This window comes from Pleurodeles waltl, chromosome 3_1 (assembly GCF_031143425.1).
Source record: "Pleurodeles waltl isolate 20211129_DDA chromosome 3_1, aPleWal1.hap1.20221129, whole genome shotgun sequence".
Classification (NCBI taxonomy): domain Eukaryota; kingdom Metazoa; phylum Chordata; class Amphibia; order Caudata; family Salamandridae; genus Pleurodeles; species Pleurodeles waltl.
In genome coordinates, this window is record NC_090440.1 from 540,852,130 (window position 1) to 540,871,967 (window position 19,838).

Sequence of the window (19,838 nt, forward strand, 5' to 3'; positions counted from 1 at the left end):
CTTTCCATACCCAACGTCAGACCTAAAGCACATATGTGGGTAGTAAGCATTTAACTCGCAGAGCTAGCTTATCAGACCAGGTTACACACACATGCACAGTAGGGTATGGCCTGGTGTCACTCACACACTCTCCCTGACATGCAACAAGCACGCTCTACCACGGTCCCATATAACCTGTGATCTGCTCACCGTGGGGCATACTCACAGATAATAGGATCTGCTTGCTATCTCTGAAACACAAGCCACAGAATCTGGCCCCCATCTCTCAGAGGTCACACATGCGCAAACAGACACAAAGATCTGCTTTAAAGGTCAACCACCCTCTCATTCAGGGATATCCGACCACACATGCATGCCCAGAACCTACAGGTAGGTGGTATTCCTTCCTATGTATGGTCAGCTGTACCGCCCATCACTGAGCAGTCAAAGGTAAATTGACTTATCATCAGGAGATTAAGGGGGTCAGACACTCATTTGAAGGCCAAGCTAATTTAAAATCATATTCAGACAGCTGGAAGCATCTCCCACCACAGCGCACTGACAGCCAATCAACTGTGGCCACATCGGCTCCTAATTTCAGACTGTCGAGTCCTTCAAAATCCCATTCATCAACTGAGATGGATCCACAGAATCCTCAGTGCTGGCAAGGCCCTGTATCAGGTGTTCCTTTTAGCACTGGCTGGACACAACCTTTACACTTGGGAAGGGATGAGGTATCTACTGGGGCAAGAGGGGAGACATCTCGAAGACCACAGAGTACAGCTCCTTCATCATGCTACTCGTTTCACAAATCGGAAAGTACACCAACACTGTACCAGAGGCTTGTGTTAGCTCATAAACAAAAGGACAAATCGCCACTCTATCCTAGGCTTAGGGCTTTAAACGGGGTAGGACTCTCCATGTTTCGGGCACAGAAGTAATTAAACACTGGCATCGACATAGGTCCCTATGAAGCCTTATTCATGTACTTAACTTAAGAGCCAAAAACACTGATCGATTCCTGAACAATGACAGTAAAAACCATTGCGATAATCTCTATCAGCGATGTAGTTTCTGTTTACATTTCAAATGTTTTACTTAATCTTATTTTTCTTAAGAAAATGTGCCTTTTTCTGAGGTGTTCAGTTTCTGTAGGTTTTTTCAGACATATTATTCTTGTATATTGCGTATTGCGAACTGTTGACTCTCCGTGTCAGGGTACGTACATGTTGTAGATTGGTTATGTTATGAGTATACATCACATGAGTGGGTATCCTGGTGCTGAAGCAGGAGCTGTATGGGTTTAGCCAGGGCTGGGACTAGGTGAAGAACCAGGTATTCAATTTCTTGGGGTATTCAAGAACTGAGCAGGCAGCTCTGACCTGCAGGGGTACGCTGTTCCAGGTTTTAGAAACGAGGAAGGAGAAAGCACAACCGCCAGATCTGGTTTGTGGTAAAAAGCAGGGAGTGTGTGTGAGTAGGAGTTCAGGTGAGTGGAGGTGTCTGATAGGTTTGTGGAAGTTTATGTGGTTGTTAAAATATGTTGGGCAAATGTTGTGTAAGGATTTGTGTGTGCGCATGATGAGCCTGAAGAGTGCTCGTCTGTGGACAGGGAGCCGGTGGAGTTCTCTAAGGTGCAGGGTGATTTGAGTGCAAGATGAGAGGCTTAGGGTGTTCTTGGCTGCTGAGTGTTGCACATCTTGGAGTCTTCTGGTCAGCTGAGTGTGGATTCCAGCATAGACAGCGTTGCCGTAGTTGCAGTGGATATTTATAATGGGCTACAAAAGAGCTCTGGAGTAGACTGAAGGAAGTGTAAGTTTCTCACAGTTTTTGTCGGTGGGTGATAAAGGAGTTCAGAATATAGGCTAATCCAATCCATGGCCTCTGCAGAGTGTATAGAACAATGGTCACATATTCCAACTGTCATTGTAATTCTAAGGGGAAGTGTGAGAAGTAGGTCCAAACCTGTAAGAATACTGAAAGGGTGAAATGAGTTATGAATCTAGGAGGGGATAAGGCAGCAAAGGCAATGCAAGGAACTGCACGCAAGAGGTAGTGAAATGAGTGCTGAAGAGCACACGATTTTAGTTTGCAAGTTTTAAGTCACACCTTAATTGTATAGTTATGTCTCTTGGATAGGTGTGGGGAGACCCACACCCCTTTTAGAGACCCCACTTTTTTTTATCCCACTTAAAGTCCTACCTAGGATCAGGGCACACTGCTCTATATCTGAGGCACGAAACACACAAAAGGTGATGGAAGGATGCTTGCAATACATCTAGCCACATTAAATCACTTGGGGTGGCTTTCCAACCCATTGTTTTTTTCCCACCATGCCACCTCAGATTAGACCCAGCCATATGTAAATCGTCTTGACCCTGCTCCAACAGGAAGATTCCAGCATGAACTGCTAAGATAGATCCTCTCAGAACCAGAATACAAGCAACCCAAGGCAGGTTTCACACTTACTTGGGCTCTTCAGTCAAGTGTAGCTTGGTTACAGTGGCACTGTGAACAAGGGACCCACATGTGGGCATACGCTTGGCCACTAAGGGTGGAACATAAAACACACAAATGGTGATGGGAAGACGCCTGCAATAAGTCTCACCACTGACATTCACTCCGGGTAGCATTCCAGCGTATTGTTCTTTTGTTAAACACGCCACCTAAGAATAGACCCAGGCATAGCAAATCAGTCTTGATCCTGCTCCAATAGGAACAGTCTAGCCCACACTGCCAAACCAGGTCCTCTCTGAACTGAAACACAAACAACCCAAGACTTGTTCTGATTCAGGGATGATCTGGCCTGGCAGTCCAGGTTAGACTGTTCCCATGCGCCCGAGTAATTATCAGTGGCTGAGATTAATCCAAGCATTCCATCCATTACTTTGCTGTATACTATACCTGAGGCACCTCTCAGCACTTGTAGATTATGGACAGTGAGTTTAGAAGGGTTCATTTCACTCACCACTGAGAGGACACCACTTCTTCGACCTGACTAGACTTCACTCAGCACTGGCAGGTCAAAGCCCCTGTAGAAGCAGCTCTTCTCGCCACAGGCAGAGCACAGCCTGTGCACTGACGATTGGCAGGAATACAGCCTCTGCACATGGAGCTTCTCTTACCACAGTAACACACAGCCCCAGGTCCTACCCTCCCACTAAAAGCATGAAGCAACCTCTGGAAGAGGAGGTTCTCTCATTGCTGGCTGGGAACAAACTTTGCACCAGAGGGCTCCTCTGCCACTGGTGGGAAATAGGCCCTGCACAGGGAGTTCCTATCTTCAATGCAATCCTATAGCCCTTGCCCCAGGGGGGTTTCCCCTCACTGGCAGAAAACAGGCCCTTCGCCACAGGACTAACTTAAATCCTACCCATGGGGAATCTGCTCCTCAGCACTGGCAGATCACGCACCACACACACATTTTTCCTGATCCAGACCCTAATCCAGGCGGGGGATTAGGGGATGTGGAGCGCTATTGGCAGAACACATGTACTTTAAAAAGATAGCTGACTTCTGGAAGGAGCTAGTCCAAAATTCCTTACTGCTAGGAAGGCAGAGTTCATGGGCATTTGGGAACCAAAATCTAGGCGCACCAACGGTGAGGGACACAGTGCTGGTGCTGGGAGGACAAAGAACACACCCCTCCCTGTACCAGGGCGCTTACTGCAGACAGGACACAGGCATGGAGACCGAACTGTTCAGCTGACCTGTGACCGGCTCTAGGGCCTGTGAAGGCTTCGGCTTCCTTCTTCAGTTCTTTGAGTAATTCTACTACATGCCCTCCACCGGTGGGAGTGGAGGGGTTAAGAGGGGCTTCTACGTGGCAGCACTGTCCCTTCAGAGAATGATCACACCACACCAGGCAAGCAGCGTCAAAGGACATCTCGAGCAGCGCGTTACAATACATCAAGCAGTGGGACATTTGTGGCTCATTTCCCGCGTTTATATTGCGCCGTCGTGAGGAATCTTCCATTACCATCTGCCAGGTTGGAGCAGGGCTGTTGTATCACGCAGGGCAGGACGCACGACCCATCCTGATGCCAAGGCTGCACCGGTGATTAGAGCAGCGTGCCCCTTATCTACATCATGGCAGCACCACTGCGAAACGAGCAGCCCCGCAGCAAAAGCTGCACATTTTTATATACTGAGGTATTGTTTGTAAATTATAAGACACTAAAAGGTTTTTAGCCTATCGGGAAGCAGCTGCCTCAATGCCCACATTGGATAGGGAACCCACACTCTGTGAAGAGCCCAGGACTGCCATCTAACTATGGGAAATGCATGCCAGAGAACTAATATCAAGCAAAGAGATCCGACAGGCAACAGAAGCGCTATGACCTAGGGCCAGGGTCACACTGTGCTACAACAGATCTGTGGAACACGCAGAAGGCAGTAGAAAACACCACTTCCTTCGTGGCAGAGGACACACGGTGCACAGCAAAGTCCTCAAGATTAATGGCCATCTTCAGGTAACAACAAAAAACAACTACACTGAGACTGCACAGTTCGGTGCCGACTACATGTCAGTCTTGGCAACCTCAGATTTCCCCTGTATCGCTGCCAAGACTCCCCTACACTCTGCCTCAACCTCAGTCCGGCCCCATTAGACTCTACCAGGAACTCAGCCCTGACACCTTTAGACTTCCACATGGACTACTGTAAATACTTTGCCTGCTCCTCAGCCCTGGCACTCTTAAACAACACCATCCCCATAGCCTTGACAGCATTATAGTGCCTGCTCCTTAACTCTCACAACCTTCATCTGGCCCTCAGTCCTAAAAACATCGCTCTCCGCCTCCACCTTACCTCTGTCATTCTCCGACTCCACATGCACTTCAGTTCTGTCACCCTTATACTCGGCCACCACCTCAGTCCTGCTACCAAATCCATCTGCACCTCAGCTTTGACACCCTTGGACTCTGCCTCGACTTCAGTCCTGAAAACACTATGCTTCACCAGGACCTCAGCCCCATCACTCTGAATTCCGGGCTGCAGTCCAGAAAACAGGCTTTGCCTGAAATGGAGCTCTAATGACTTGAGATCTGACTGTACCTCAGCCCTGACAACCTGCACATCAGCTCTGATGACCTTAGACCCCAATTGCGCTTCTACAACTTATCCCAGGGTCTCACTGGACCTGAGGTCTGACAGGTGACCTATGACTTCCTGGTTCTCACTCCTGGCAACTTGCCTAACACCCCCTACCCCTACCAAGACCTCAGCTCTGACAGTTTACTGAAGACTGCCTGGAACTCATCCTAGCTAAATACCAAACAACCCTCTAGGATCCTGGCAGTAGCAGTGCAACCAGGGATCCCCAAGACCACAGCCGTCATAACATATGAGACTCTGACCTCAGCTGTGGGGACGAGTTTTAAACTGTGAGCAGCTCATACATCTAACATGCATCTTATCCTACTTTGATTCTACTGTCAATCTCACACTGTTGTCTCTGCTCCGAGAGACAGCCAGGGTGTCAATTATGATGATATGCACTTGATGAACCCTACTTCAATACTAGCTAGGGTACCTAAAGTTCACCACTTTTTTCCCTGAGCAAGTAACCTAACACCTACCTGGCGGCACCTGGAAAGATTTTTTAGGGCGTTTCAGCCAACTGTCTGTAACTGAGGGGTAGTGACTGCCTGCCACAGTACAAAAATACATGCAGAGATATCTTCTCCCCACAACGCTGTGTTTTCTGAAATAAATGTATGAGATCCACTTTTGAGGCATGTGCACGTTTGGTTCAGCCAGCTCACCTTTGCAGAGGCCGAATATGTCCTGTATGGGGCCGCAACCCCTTTTCCACACATCCCCCTGTACCAAACTACCAATGAATTGACAGTTGGTTCACCAAGAAGAGACAATTTCCACCAAACCAGCGTTCTGCATATTACAAATGAAAATGAGCGTAAAAATGAGCTACGTCCTCTGTACTTCAGACTTTAACTTAAAAAACGCCTTCTGCAGATTAATAGCTGTGACATCACTGGGGCTCCACCAAAAAACAGATTAAATACTAGGCCTCTGATTCCAGGATTGCATGACAAGAGGTGCCCATATCCTTCCTAGGTAAAGAACTTCTCTTGGATCTGCTTTTGCTTACCTCACCAGAACTGCAAAGCCACCTGCAGGTCATAAAGCTCTCCTTTCACAAGAGCGATGGCCATGCCACGTAGAAGACTGGGTGAGGGACTGTGAGTAGCTAGCGCAACTTCTCACCCGTTAGTGTCTCAAGGCGCGGGGAGAAGTAGCATATACCGGTGAGGTGATTATTAGAAAACCCATGTCTTCAGTTCCTTCGTGAAGCTGAGGAGGGAGGTGGTTTGTCTGATGTGGAGAGGAAGGGTGCTCCAGGCGGTGGGTGTAATGTAGGAAAAGGAGTGTCCTCCTGTTCTGGTTTTCTTGATGCGGGGTACTTCTGCGAGAGAGAGCTGGGCTGAGCGTAGGGCCCTGTGGGGTACGTGGAGGTTGAGTCATTGGTTCAGGTATGCTGGTCCGGTGTTGTCGAGGGCTTTGTATGCGTGGGTGAGGATATTGAAGGTGATTCTTTTTTCTATGGGAAGCTAGTGCAGTGTACGCAGGTGTGGCGAGATGTGGCAGTGTCGAGGTAGGTTGAGGATCACTCTGGCAGCGGCGTTCTGGATGTTTTGTAGCTTGCGGGTGAGTTTCTTGTTGATTCTGGCATAGAGTGCGTTTCCATAGTCCAGTCTGCTAGTGATCAGGGCGCGTGTGATGGTCTTTCTATGTTCACGGGGGATCCATTTGAAGGACTTGCGTAGGAGGCGGAGGGTGCGGAAGCAGGTGGAGGTGACTGAGTTGATTTGCTAGTTCATGCTGAGGTTGGAGTCCAAGGTGATGCCGAGGTTGCGGGCTTGGCTGGTGGGGGTGGGCGGGCAGGTTTACGAGGGTGGATGGCCACCAGGAGTTGTTCCACACATTGGGTTGAGGGCCCATGATGAGTACTTCTGTCTTGTTAGTGTTGAGTTAAAGGCAACTGTTTCTCATCCAATTGGCGACTGCTTCCATGTCTGGCTTTGTCGGGTTTATTGGAGAGGGAGAGGATGAGTTGGGTGTTGTTGGCGTAGGAGATGATGTTGATTCCGTAGCTTCTGGCGAGGGTGGCTAGCAGGGCCATGTAGACATTAAACAACGTGGGACTGAGGAAGGATCCCTGGGGCACTCCGAAGGTGGTCGGAGTGGGGTCTGCGAGGAAGGGGGTGGGTCTTACTCGTTGAGTCCTGCCAGTGAGGAAATATTGGATCCAGTCGAGGGCTTTGTCTCTGATCCCGGCTTTGTGGAGTCTTCTTATCAGGGTGTGATGGCAGACTGTGTCGAAGGGTGCCGAAAGGGCTAGTAGGATGAGTTCCGCCGTCACTCCCTTGTCCAGCAGGGAGCGGATATCGTCTGTTGTGGCCGGAGGGCTGTTTCGGTGCTATGTTTTTTTGTGAATCCGGATTGGGAGATGTCAAGGCTGTTTTGGTCTTCTATTACTGTGGCGAGTTGCCTGTTGGCTGCTTTTTCAATGACTTTTGCAGGAAATGGGAGTAGGGAGATGGGCCTGAAGTTTTTGAGGTTGGTGGGGTCTGCCGAGGGATTCTTGAGGAAGGGGTTGATCTCTGCGTATTCCCAGTTGTCGGGGAAGGTGGCGGCAGCTAGTGAGCAGCTGATGGTGAGGCAGAGCTTGGGGTTGATGGTGTCTGCGGCTCTGTTGAAAATGTGGTGGGGCATGGGTCTGTGGGGGCCCCGGAGTGTATGGATCTCATTGTTCTCAGCGTATCTTCGGCGGTAAGGTGGGTCCTGGTGGTGATTGATGGTTTGTTGGTGTCGGGTTTTGGTAGAGGGGGTTCTGTGTGTAGGTTGTCCTTGCTGAAACTGTTGTAGATGGTCTTGATTTTGTGATGGAAGTAGGTGTTGAGTTTGTTACAGAGGTCCTGTGAGGGTGGGATATCCGTTAGTTCACTGTTGGGTTGGGCGAACTCCTTGATGATGATGAAGAGTTCCTTGCTGTTGTGTGCGTGAGAGAAGATTCTGTCTTGTATATCTTTCTTTCTGGTGTTTCTAATGAGTTGGTGGTGTGTGGTGGGGGTGGCTCTGAAGTTGCTATGGGCTTCTGTAGATTTGGTGTTTCTCCAGGGGGTAGTATCCTGGGGTGCTGGGATACTGTTGCACCGACAAGGCTTCTCTCCAAGTCTCCCCATTCCTAGCAACATCATCTTCAATTGCCTACTATGTCCCTTGGTGTACCCAACACTGACTACAACTGTTCCATGTTTCCCCTGCAGCTACTGATCATTATCACAAAGCTGCCAAGGTGGGTGAAGCCGAAGGGCAGCTAAAAATTCTGACCTCAGCCTCCGAAACCATTATATACAAGTGTTTTGTCCCAGGTGAAACAGGACGTAGATGTCAGCTACCGCGTGCTGGGGGAGCCGATGAGATGAGGGCCAAAATGGAGTAAGAAAGTCTCACTTGATCTTCAAAAAAAAAATCTAATTTCATTTTGAGAATTGTCTAATTTCAAACTCCCTTTCATTTTGAAAATTGGAAAGCAAGACAATCACGAGTGGCTGAGAAAACTGGCCCATGAGACATCCGATTCCTTTACTAGCCACGTGTAACATTTTCGTAACTCCAGCGTTATACCATCAAAACACCATTATCGGGGACTTCCGCACCTTGCTCCCCTCTGGAACTATCCGTGGTGCTGAATCGTCAGAAGTATATGACTGCCTCATTGAACAAACTGAGCATAGCGAGCCAGTAAATTAACAGGGAGAGCCGAGCCAAGGGACACGCTTGGGTCTAAGAGCCCCTGCACGAGCCGAGCCGAGCCCTGGAAATGTTTGCCATGTTATTCATGCAACAAACATCAGGTAAAATATAACGTATTTTCAAAATTAAAAACAGCAAGTTTCTGCTGAGAGATAATGAAGAGCAAGCATTAGCAAAGACATTTGGTGCTGGCAACCCCAGAGGTATTGGGGTTGTCAATGTCTTTTAGCTACATTTAGCCATAGCCTCTGTAACAGTTAGTTTCAAGCTGCTCTAAAACTGGGAGGATATGAAACAGTAAGCGCGTAAGGGACTTAAAAATTAATTGTGCAGATAGATAAAAGATGAATGAAAGATAGATAGATAGATAGATAGATAGATAGATAGATAGATAGATAGATAGATAGATAGATAGATATGTTTGCATTCCAGGGGAATGAGCTTGTGGTGCTCTCAAAACAGTGTCTGACATTTGATCTCGGTCATTAAACGCCATGCAGATGTTTGATTTCGGTTTCGTGTACTGTACAAGTCAGCCTTTTAAAAAAACGTAGCTCTTTCACTCTGAATATGTTGTAGTGGGAGGAGAGAACAAAAGGCAAGCCCGAGTCGTCTTTCTCACAATCTGCAGGAAGTGAAGGTAAAATAGTTCAACAAGGAAGAGGGGAAGCGGTCTGCAGCCGTCGGCTCTTGTTGTCAGAGGAGCCACACACCCGTGTGAGAAGCGGGTCGCATGTTTGGATAGTTACTTGAAATAGGAAAGCAAGAGGTGAGCTGTCTTTAGGAGTCCGCGTGACACTTATGAGGGGCGCGTCACATAGGACAGGTTCCCTGACGGAGTGTAGAGCAGAGGGCATAGCTCGCAGATGTTCGCCGCTGGCACGGAATTTAAACACGTTTATAATCAAACAGGGTAACTGTTAAAGAAGTCCGTGGTCGTATTAAAGACTTAACGCCAGCCAGTAACAGAGTCTGCAGGACGCTCCCTCCCGTACACGGGGGATCCCGGAGGCTGCAGCTCCAATCCGGGTATCCTCATTTGATTAAACAGCGTGATCTTCGGTCTAATGGTGTGGACCTCGACGCTCGTACTCGTCAAAACACCGAACACATCAAAGCATGCCTTCCCGTACATTATTCGCTATATGAAAACGGGCACCTAGCAAAACGTGTTTAAAAGATTTATAATTTCTGAAAGACATTTAATTGAAATATTGTTTCTTGTTGGCGTTTTGGAGGGTGCTTTATTAATCTTTTTACACCTTATAGTCGGATGTCATCATTTTAGGCACAACCGATTATCTAAAGTGAAGACGTGCAGCTGCATTGCTTGTTTAGTGTTAAGCGCTTTGAAGCTGTAATAAGCACAATAAAGGAGAACTTTATAAAAAAAACACAGGAACGTACATAACACAAGTCCATGTAGCCCCGTTAGTGCGCGCCCGTACCGCCCTTCATGAGGGCCCCATTCGTCATATAAATATTTGTGCCATCAATCTGTGTTATGGTACTGACTACAAACATGCATATAATAAGGCAGGCCAGCTAGTGCTATGAGACTGGGATAGAGAGGGTGTGAGGGGAGGGTACGACGGGATATGAAACTGGATTTCAAAATGGTGAAAAATATGACACCAGGGACGACTGCAAAATGGAGGCTTGTTTTCTGGGTGCACCAAAAAACACGCAGTGTTGTAAACCTGACCAAAATCCAGTGAAATACTGATAACGTGCACTGAAACATCTGCTGAGCAGGGATAAAAAAAAACAGCAAAAAAGTTCAGCAAAAGCTTGTGATTGTTTCCACATGTACCTTTCCCCACCCTTCTGTTTCCCCATGTACTTTTCCCCACCCTTTTACTTCCTCTGCGTTCTCCGATGAAGAAGCTCGGAGGATCCCAGTAGGTTGTGGTGGGGTGGTGGCACATACTTTCCAGGAGCCGATAAACTCATGGATCCTAAAATGGTTGATGGAGAAGAATTGAGAGAGAGCCGAGGCTCGCAGAGGGTATGGTGGAAGGAAAATGCTTGTTTCTATCTTGAAATGGAAAGGCGAATAAAAAAAAAAAACGACTCACATCTTCCTGGGCATTAGAAACAGAAGACACCACTCATTTTCCCAAGAAGGTCTATCCCTTAGTTTACTCCCCACTCAGTTAGTTTCCAGTTGGTCAACAGCCATGGCTGTGTTTTGCAGCCTTTTTGGCCAATTAGTAACGCGCGAGTCCCACAGTGAGAAATGTTCTCAGCAGACGCTCTGCTAGCCCTCGTGTTTAAAACAAGAAAAACACAAGACTGGCAAAGAGCAGAGGAAGGCGTGCAGGCACAGCTGAGCTCTGCTTAAAGCTGTGATTCATGGCCCCACTGGTGCCCTTCTGCCCAGTGTACACAGAGGACAACCAGTTGTGCTAAGGAGAGGCCCGCAGCGCTGCAGAGGCAAGTCTGGACTGACACATCCTGCACTGCCAAATGTGATGAGAAAATAACAATATTTACAGGCCTGTTTACGGAGGAAGCCTGGAGCACCTAATGAGCTTCTGTATTGTTAGTGATCCGGATGCTGCATTCCTCAGTCTGTAAGGTGAACTTTAGCTGAACAAGCACTCACCAGTAACACCAGCAGGAAAGAAAGAAAAAAAATAGTCCAAAAGAACAAACACATAAATAACTAACGCGTAAAGATACAGTACTTGGGTTGTGTTTTGTGGGAGGAAATAAAACACAGAAAAAAGGAGGGACAAAAGAGAAGGATTCTCCACTAGCAAGTAAGCATCCTTTTGTTTTAAAGGACAATGGAAGGCATGAATATAAAACAGATCGGAGGGCTGTAAGACACAAAGTTTATACAATATGTCACGAAAGAGACAGCACAAGCGCTGTGTAGCCGACACCTAAAAAGGGGGATTGGTGAAATAAAATATTTGCCTAAAATTATGCAGTTTGGTTAAATGGGAAAAACAGGATTAATCACATGTTTTATAATTTCACTTTGTACAAATCAGCCACCAAATATCTATTTAGTTGTTCTTATGACCTCAAATCTTAATTCTTTGTTTTTAACTTTGTGCGGAAGGGTAGAGCTAGGGTGGCAGGCAGAGGCCACATCAAAGCTCTGCTTGTATTGGGCTCAAGGCTCCGAGAGAACCTCAAGCTGAGCTAGAGCCAGGCATCTGGCTCAACCTTTAAGTGGTTTTCTCACCTCTCACACTGATTGGTCACACGCATTTCAAAGGATGCTGCTGCTCATGCCTTTGAGTCAAAGCTATTTGTCATAATGTGGGAAAGATTATGTTCAGCACCCCAGCGATTTTTTTCCAGAGCAATATTTTTACTTGTAGTAAAACTATTAATGTTTATTAAAATGATATTTATTTTTAAAGCAATTCTGCAGCCTTGGCACTGATATTTATTAACTGTAGGTAGTAACATAATATAAGGGAGCCTACAATCAGTGTATAAAAGCCTGTATATAACTTCTTTATTACAGGTGAGCAGCAACGTCTTTAGTCACTTGCAATAAAGAAAGGTGAAAGGTAGGTCATGGAACATAATTATAGCAGCAGTTTGAACAATGAAAACGAGAACTGGCTTTTCCCTCTTCCATTCGTTTTTTTCTTAAAGAACAGAGATCAGCAGAAATGAGATATTTATGGGAACAGGTTAATGTTCTGTAAACTATATGTCATTATAGGAAACATAGCATCTCTCTGCACGTTTTACACATTCTGAGCTATAGCATTTGTCATAATCTGACATAAATTAAGCTGCTTCAAATTTCTTTTTATTGCAACAAATTATTAAATTCTTTTTGGTGTGTTTAATTTCACACTACAGTTCCTACTTTTATTCTTATTCATGTCAGCAACCATACTCTCTTCATAGGAAAGAACAAGACACCAAAGATTTAAGCAGGAAAGGTGATTGCTTAATCATGTATTATACTGTGTCGGGTACTAGCCTTTACCCAACCTCCTACAGAGCGAGGTCTTGACAGTTTAACCATGGCTATGACTAAAGTCAGTTTATGCAATTTAGGGACTGTACCAGCATCCTGGCCTGAAAGGAGAACATGCAGCATCACTTCTGAAAGTGCTAAATGCACCCTAAAACCCAGCGATCCTTGGGAAAGGCTATTTACCAGCCTAAATAGCTTGCTTGGGGTTCCCCCTGGATTTAGAAAAGGATTATCTAACTAGCAGCTCGTGAGCTACTGGTAGCTCTCCAGCTACCCGTATGTAGGTCTCCTGTGTGCCTCCAACCTACTGAATAGGAACCTTTAGCTTGGTTGAATTAATATATGTATGCCAACACTGTGTATTCAGGCCCAAAATTTGTGTATCTTCAGAACCTGTAAGCTGATGTTTGAAGAAAGTGATTGATTTTCCAAAATATATATAAAGCTGATGTTTGAGTTATAAATCATGTAGGGAGTCTTATTCCTAATATTACTGTTTTTGTGCCAGAGGCACTGCAGCTGTGGCTCTGGCATCTATTATATACATAGAGACATTCCAAACTGACAACATTTTTTTTTACATTACTGCTGGCAACCATGACTGATGGACTGGTGATCACATCACTGCTGTTAATCTTGCATATGGTGGCAACTAAAGTAATCTTGGTTGATGTGATCAATATTGAAACACTAATAATTGTAGCTCAAAATCACTTTCATTGAACATAACTAGCTTTTACTAGACAAAAGGCTGGAGACCCCTGACCTAGAGTATACTAACAAGTATCTTTGTGAGGCCACCTGGCTTGGTCACATGATTTGGACTTAGGTCCTCACTTTGGTTGGTATTGCTGCAGAGCCTGCTATCAATATTTACAGCCTCTTGGTATATTGCACAAGTGTCTCTGTATGTCAAGCATGGGGCTCCAACCCCATCAACTGCCCTTCTGTGTGTGTAAACTGTACCAAAGTATCCAACTATTGTTGCCAATGCCTGGCCTTCACGCATAACAGTAATGCATTATCAGTATACACAAAAAATGAACTTAATGCCTCATGATTCCCTTGTCGAAAGAGAAAATACTAAACTGTTTTTTTTTTGTTTTGTTTTTTACAAAAAGCAAACAAAATAGCACAACCCTCATTAAAAAACAGGTTTGATAAAGAAAATTATTTCCAAATTAAAAATAAGCAAAAATAAAATTCAAACTCTGGCTCTCTATGTGGAAACAACTGTTTGCATTTGGAGGGGTACTAACCAACAGGGAACATCATAAAAAATTCTGACACAATGAAACGCTGAAAGACTTCTAGAGCTAATGAATTTTAAGAGAGATTACTGATAAATGACTGAGAGTGCCCATGCTCTCCTGACATCTGGGAGTCACAGAACTGTTGAAATCTCTTCTGTCTTACAGGACAAGCCACCTCAGCTAACCCAATGTGGGGCTGCATCACTGACTCTCAAACCTACCTGCTGTTCCAAAGTCCGGGGGCTGATGAAGGTGACCAGGTCCACAGAGAAGTACCCTAGCACTCCTCGAGACCTGCAGGCATCTCCAATTCTAAAGCAGACATCTCCTAGAATGGGGGGATCCACTGAAGACTGTGGCACTGAGGTGCCTAGAGACTGGAGGGAGCTGCGGCCGTGAACCTGATCCCCAGAGGACACCAGCAGCACTTGTCCCGATGGCTCGATCAGCATGTCCACTGTCAGGTTTGTGATGCTGTCTGCTGGAGGGAAAGCTTCGATCACACCTCCTAAAAGAAAGGAAGATCTTATTGTAGAACACTAGTGTAAAGTATGCTGGGTCTGTATACAGTGATAAGAATACAGGAAACGGAAATGGAGTGTGCGGTCATTCGTGTGGCGTGTTTGGGGAGCAGATGGAGTCTGAACTTCTGGAATGGCTATGGGAAAGGGGCACGGTTCCTGGGTCGGTCAGGAACAAGTACATACAGCACATCCTAAGGGCAGGGGGGTGCCAGTAGACTCCAATTCATTCTTCCTGGGGGCATAGGGTTCGCCTAGGAGAACATGCTTGTGTCTGGGAAGCACGAAAGGATGGCTCAGGAAAAAGACATGCGCTCACTGCCTCAAACACCCTGGGCAAGGTATAGAAAGCAGCATCCATCTGCGAACTGTGAAATGGTTTTCTCTACTAAAGTGGTGGTACAAAGGAAAATAATACGAAAACGAAAAACGACGTCCTGGAGGGTACCCAACTTATAGACAAGACCATCTCATATATTCCGGTACCATGTAGACCTGGTGGTCCTTTCTGGAGAAACTTTATACATATACATATAAACCAAATACAATTTTGGTTCTCAGTCAGCACGATATGCCCCAAAAACAGAGAAGTCATCAAAAATGATAATGTTCTGGATTGTACGGTCTTCATTTCACTATACCGTGAAATAAATCTTCCACCACAGAAAATTCTAGTGACTTGAAGTGCTCTGGCCTACCAGGAAATGTAAAGTCATCCTGACAGGAAATTATCTATGAATGCGCTAGAGCAGGCAGCAACTGACACGTCACACTCTGCGTCAGGTCTTTCCCAGGGACCAGCCTGTTGAGAAATATCCCCATTTTCCTTTTGGTCAGATGACCTAAACTGATTTGTGACTGTATTCCGCTGCAGCCTACAGAAAAGACATATACCTCATGTTGGCATGACCAACTTTATGGACACTACGAAAAAAACACTTATCTAAGAAACTACCCTCGTTCACCTTTTATATATGGGGAAGTAAAGGACTTCCAGGATGACACTGAGATCCCTGCCCACACTACCCGCAACATGTGGATCCGAGAGTCACATCCTCACCTTGACTCAGAAAGGCGTGCAGGAACCTCTCCCAGGTGGGGAACAGCTTCTTGCTGACAGGGTGGGCATGCTGGGCCAGTACCTCCGGCAACTCCTGTGCAATTCGAGTCAACGTTGCCTCCTACCAAAACAAAGCACTGCGGATCAGACTAACAGTATAGTACCTCTAAACGTGCAGTTTCTAATACATATTTAATTTAGCAAGACAGAATACACAGCAGCCAACTGTACTATTTGGTCTTCTATTGCCACTGATTGGCTCTAGTGACATAATAAACCACAAGGCTAAAATCCGGTGGTTTGTTATTGTCACCAAAACCTCAAGTGGCAAGATATATAGCCACAGTACACGTTACCCGTTATGCACTTTTTATATTACATGCTTATTCTAAGGCAAGTGGCATGAAAAATATATTGTTTTCAAATATTTATTGAAGACAGTGAAATACTGGACTGGACTGTTCGGTTATATGGAGAAGAGTAACTCGTATAATTATGCAGTTCAACAAAGTAGGGTTTTTAGTAAAAAAAAAAGAAATTGGTTAGTTCCAAAAACATATTTTGTCTGTAAAGGTCAGTTTTTTTTTTAAACCGCTATCTGCGACATTAAGCTAACAACATGGCGATTGCACATACCCTTTATGAGGAGGGTGCAGAAAGGTTTAATAGTAAAGCTTAACAAAGTGCTTTGAGGTTATTATTATCTAAATACACAGTCATGCTTAGAGACTTATTAGCTACAAGGACTGGGGCTAGGCCTCCCAAGGTACTATGTGTAATCTGTGAAATATTGAATCTCTGTGAAATACGAGTTTTGAAACCAGGGTTGCTTTTTGTAGGATAAAAGGAGCCAAAGGTGGAAATATATATTTAGATGGTAAGGATGAAAGTCCAGATTTGTAAGTTCCTGCTCTTCTCATCCTGCATTTAAATTTTACTTTTTCCCCCTGAAAGTTCTGTTTGCTTTGTTATGTCTGCCATTAACCAAAATCTTTTGACTTGAGTAAAATTATATTTTTTATATATATATATATATATATATATATATATATATATATATATATATATATAATACCAAAGTGAACAGCTAAGTCCAAATCATGTGACCACATATGTATATTCACTGAAAAAAAACAAATGTAACGGGGGCGTTATAGTTAGGTCTACGTTTTACAGATACAAAACCATAGAAATTCAGCAGTTATAGTTCCACTTATGTTAAGAAACTATAACGTGTGACCTAAAGTTACTTAATGGCACGAGCTATAGTTTCTTCAGCCATCTTGGGGCTGCTGAGTCCCTAAAAAAAGTGAAAAAAAGAAAAAGGGCCATGTTAGGGACCCCTTGACCCCTCTAGCTCTGGTGCTGCGAGGGCATAAAAGCACTTAAAAAAAAAAAAAACAATGATGCTGCAAATTCGCGACATTGCAAATTTTCGTCAAAAATGTAAAAAAAACAAGCACGCTCTTTTGCATTTGTTTTATTGAAGCCCCCAGGTGGGCCAGGTCCTTGGGGCATGTAAATCTTCCCGGGGCTCAATATTAAGTTTATGCGGAGGGGCCCATGCCCCGGGGACCGCCACTTCCCCAGGGCAGAAAGAAAATGATTGAGGGGGTCCGTTGCAGACTCCCGGGGGCTACCACTTCCGTGTGGCAATTAATTACAAGTAAGGGGGGGGGGGGGCACACGCCCCACCCCCACAGCCCCAGGGACCGCAAAAAAAGACTTACCTTTCACTGCTGCTGCTGTCCTCTCCTGCCTCCTCGCTCATCTGCTGGGAAACAATAAAAGGCTCCCCAGTAGCCCTAGTGCTGCTTTAATGCTAAAGTTAGCATGAAAGCAGTGCCAGGATTGGTCTGAGCGGCACTGACTGCCACTCAGACACAACCCTAGGACCTGTGCAATTTCTCCAGCCGGGCTGGAGAAACCTAAGTGCACATGTGTGTTTGGATGACCGTCTTAGGTATCCAAACACACATGTGCACTTAGTGCGCACAATTCCTCATCACCCTCCCCGAGGCCCAGCCTCACCCCTCCCTTCACATACTGGCTGAGCCAGCAGCAGAAAAATAAAACAATATTCTAGTATTGTTTGATTTTTCTGCTGCTGGCTCTTCGCTAGTGGGGCAACGCTCCTCCACCATTGCGAAGGAGCCAGCCCTGCAAATTAGCCCCGCCATCGGCCTGAAGGTCTGTAAACCGAGTACAATCAAATTGAGTACTAGTATTATCTATTATTTGGAGTGCTGACAAATGGATAAAAGTACTACATAAAACCAAGCTATCATTACAGTTATTTATAATATATTATTTTTCACATTTGTGCTGCATACAGTGCTGTATTAAAACAAATTATCATTGTCGTCATTATTTATATTATTTTTATAATTTTTTTGGTATTTATAGGTGTCATGGGCTATCAACAGCAAAGCCTACTTAGTTTCCCCAAGAGACAGAAAAAAGTGTTACATTTAAATCTGATTGTCTGACATCCACATGCAGTCTCCACACACAGAAGCAAGAGAAGTTACTGCCTTGGCTCATGGTATGGCCACTTTGGACCTAAGGCACCAGAGCCTAGTGCTCAGCTGTCAAGTCCACCAAAGGGATATCTGGGTGATAAAAACATTCAAATGAAAAGATGAAAAAAGTGGCAGGGTGGGATATTTTCATCCAAGCGTGCCAGACTTGGGCACTTGCACACCTGAAAGGACCATCTCCCTGGCGCTCTTCATCCTCCTCAAGGAGCTCCTAATTATGTTGGTTGACGCAATCCTATTTGGTGGAAGCCACATAGATAGGCCTTGATATTTTTGTATGCTACTAGGGCAACTTTCCTTCTCAGTTATGCAAATAGGGAATAGGATGGTAGGGTTCTGGTTTCTACTGTATTTATTGTTGCCATACAGAAACTGTAAATGTGTCTCACTAAGCAGCAAGACCGGGTATAAATAAGGTGCCCACCCATCCGTAATTTTCACGGACTGTCTGTGAATTTACTTTAATATCCTCTGTCCATAAAGGGAAGTTTCCACGGATGGCATTTTTAGCCTTTGTGCTAATCAGCCTTTGTAGTAAAGGACAGATAGTTGAGATAGCTCAGCTGAAGCAGAAGGGAGGGGGGTCTCCTGTGCAGTGATTCAGAGGGAGGGGCAGACTGCTAAACTAAACTGCAGCTTTCTCCTCAGGGTGTCGGCTTCCTCAAAGAAATGTAAACGTGTATAACTGGTTAATCTGCGCATGTAGAGGCCGCTTGAATGCTGAATAGGTGTTAATTAACAGAGTTCACTTAAACTGCCTGAAGTGAATGATTTCTTCTTTTTGAGAGGCATCGTTAGTGTGTTCTACGTTGAGCTGTGAAGTGTGTGTTTTTAATGGACAGTTTTAAAACTGTTTGTACTCGGTGCAATCTGCATATTACTCAAATCTACACTTTTTTGTCTTTAACCTAAATGTATTTCTGCATTTTGCGGCAGCCAAACTTAACTGTGTGTAGTGCAAATTTAAAATAGCAACTTACACATTCACAGTGCTTTCTGTGAGGGGCAGGGACCTCTTATCTAGGGCTCCTGGAATTATGCAATTGTGCAGTCTCTGCCATTTTCAAATAATTACAGATTTTCTGCATTTGCCACAAAATCAATCACCTGCTGCATAATCTGCAGATTTTAACAAAAACATTGTTTCTAGCTCAAATGGTTCAAAAGTTACTAAAAATGTTGCTACATCTGTTGCTGTGCAGTGAAAGGCCCTTGTCAAAGCTGGACTTTTCACCTTGTTTTGCTTATTGCTATGTTTGGGTATTAAAATGGGACTAATGAGATGCAACCAATGCACAGACAGTGTTACCAAGTTTAAAAATGATGAAGTAATGAAATAATGCTGTTACAAAATGTGATGCATTATGCTGCATAATTTGCCTTTTCGTGCTGCATAATTTACTTAACCCTGCCACATAATTTGGCCCTCTTACCACTAAAATATACAAGTCATTATTCCCTTCTAGCCAAACAAGATTCAATCCCATGTGCCTCTTGTGGTCCACACATACATCTGCTGTGATCACATTAATCAACAGAGGTTCATAATATGAAACATCGTATTTCCCACCTATTTGTTTGTCTTTCATTTATTTTTCATTTAAGGTGTGAATTATTTTATATGCAATTACCTGATGGTGAAATATCAACAAAATAGTAATGTAATATTTTGTTCTTTTTTAGCCACACCTAGGATTCCACTTTCTTGCTCACAAACCTCACCTCAATTGCACTCAGGATCAAAGTATC

At 44.9% G+C, this 19,838-nt stretch overlaps 1 protein-coding gene across 2 annotated transcripts in view; it reads right to left on the reverse strand.

Moving 5' to 3' along the window:
* Positions 1-19,838, reverse strand: part of IQCH (IQ motif containing H) — a 613,153-nt gene that overhangs the window by 91,037 nt on the left and 502,278 nt on the right. For both annotated transcript variants that reach the window (XM_069222867.1, XM_069222866.1), the window contains exons 15-16: positions 15,550-15,670; positions 14,190-14,476 (exon numbers count right to left, since the gene is read on the reverse strand). In XM_069222867.1, the coding sequence (XP_069078968.1) occupies positions 14,190-14,476; positions 15,550-15,670 (408 nt within the window). The remainder of the gene's footprint in view (positions 1-14,189; positions 14,477-15,549; positions 15,671-19,838) is intronic.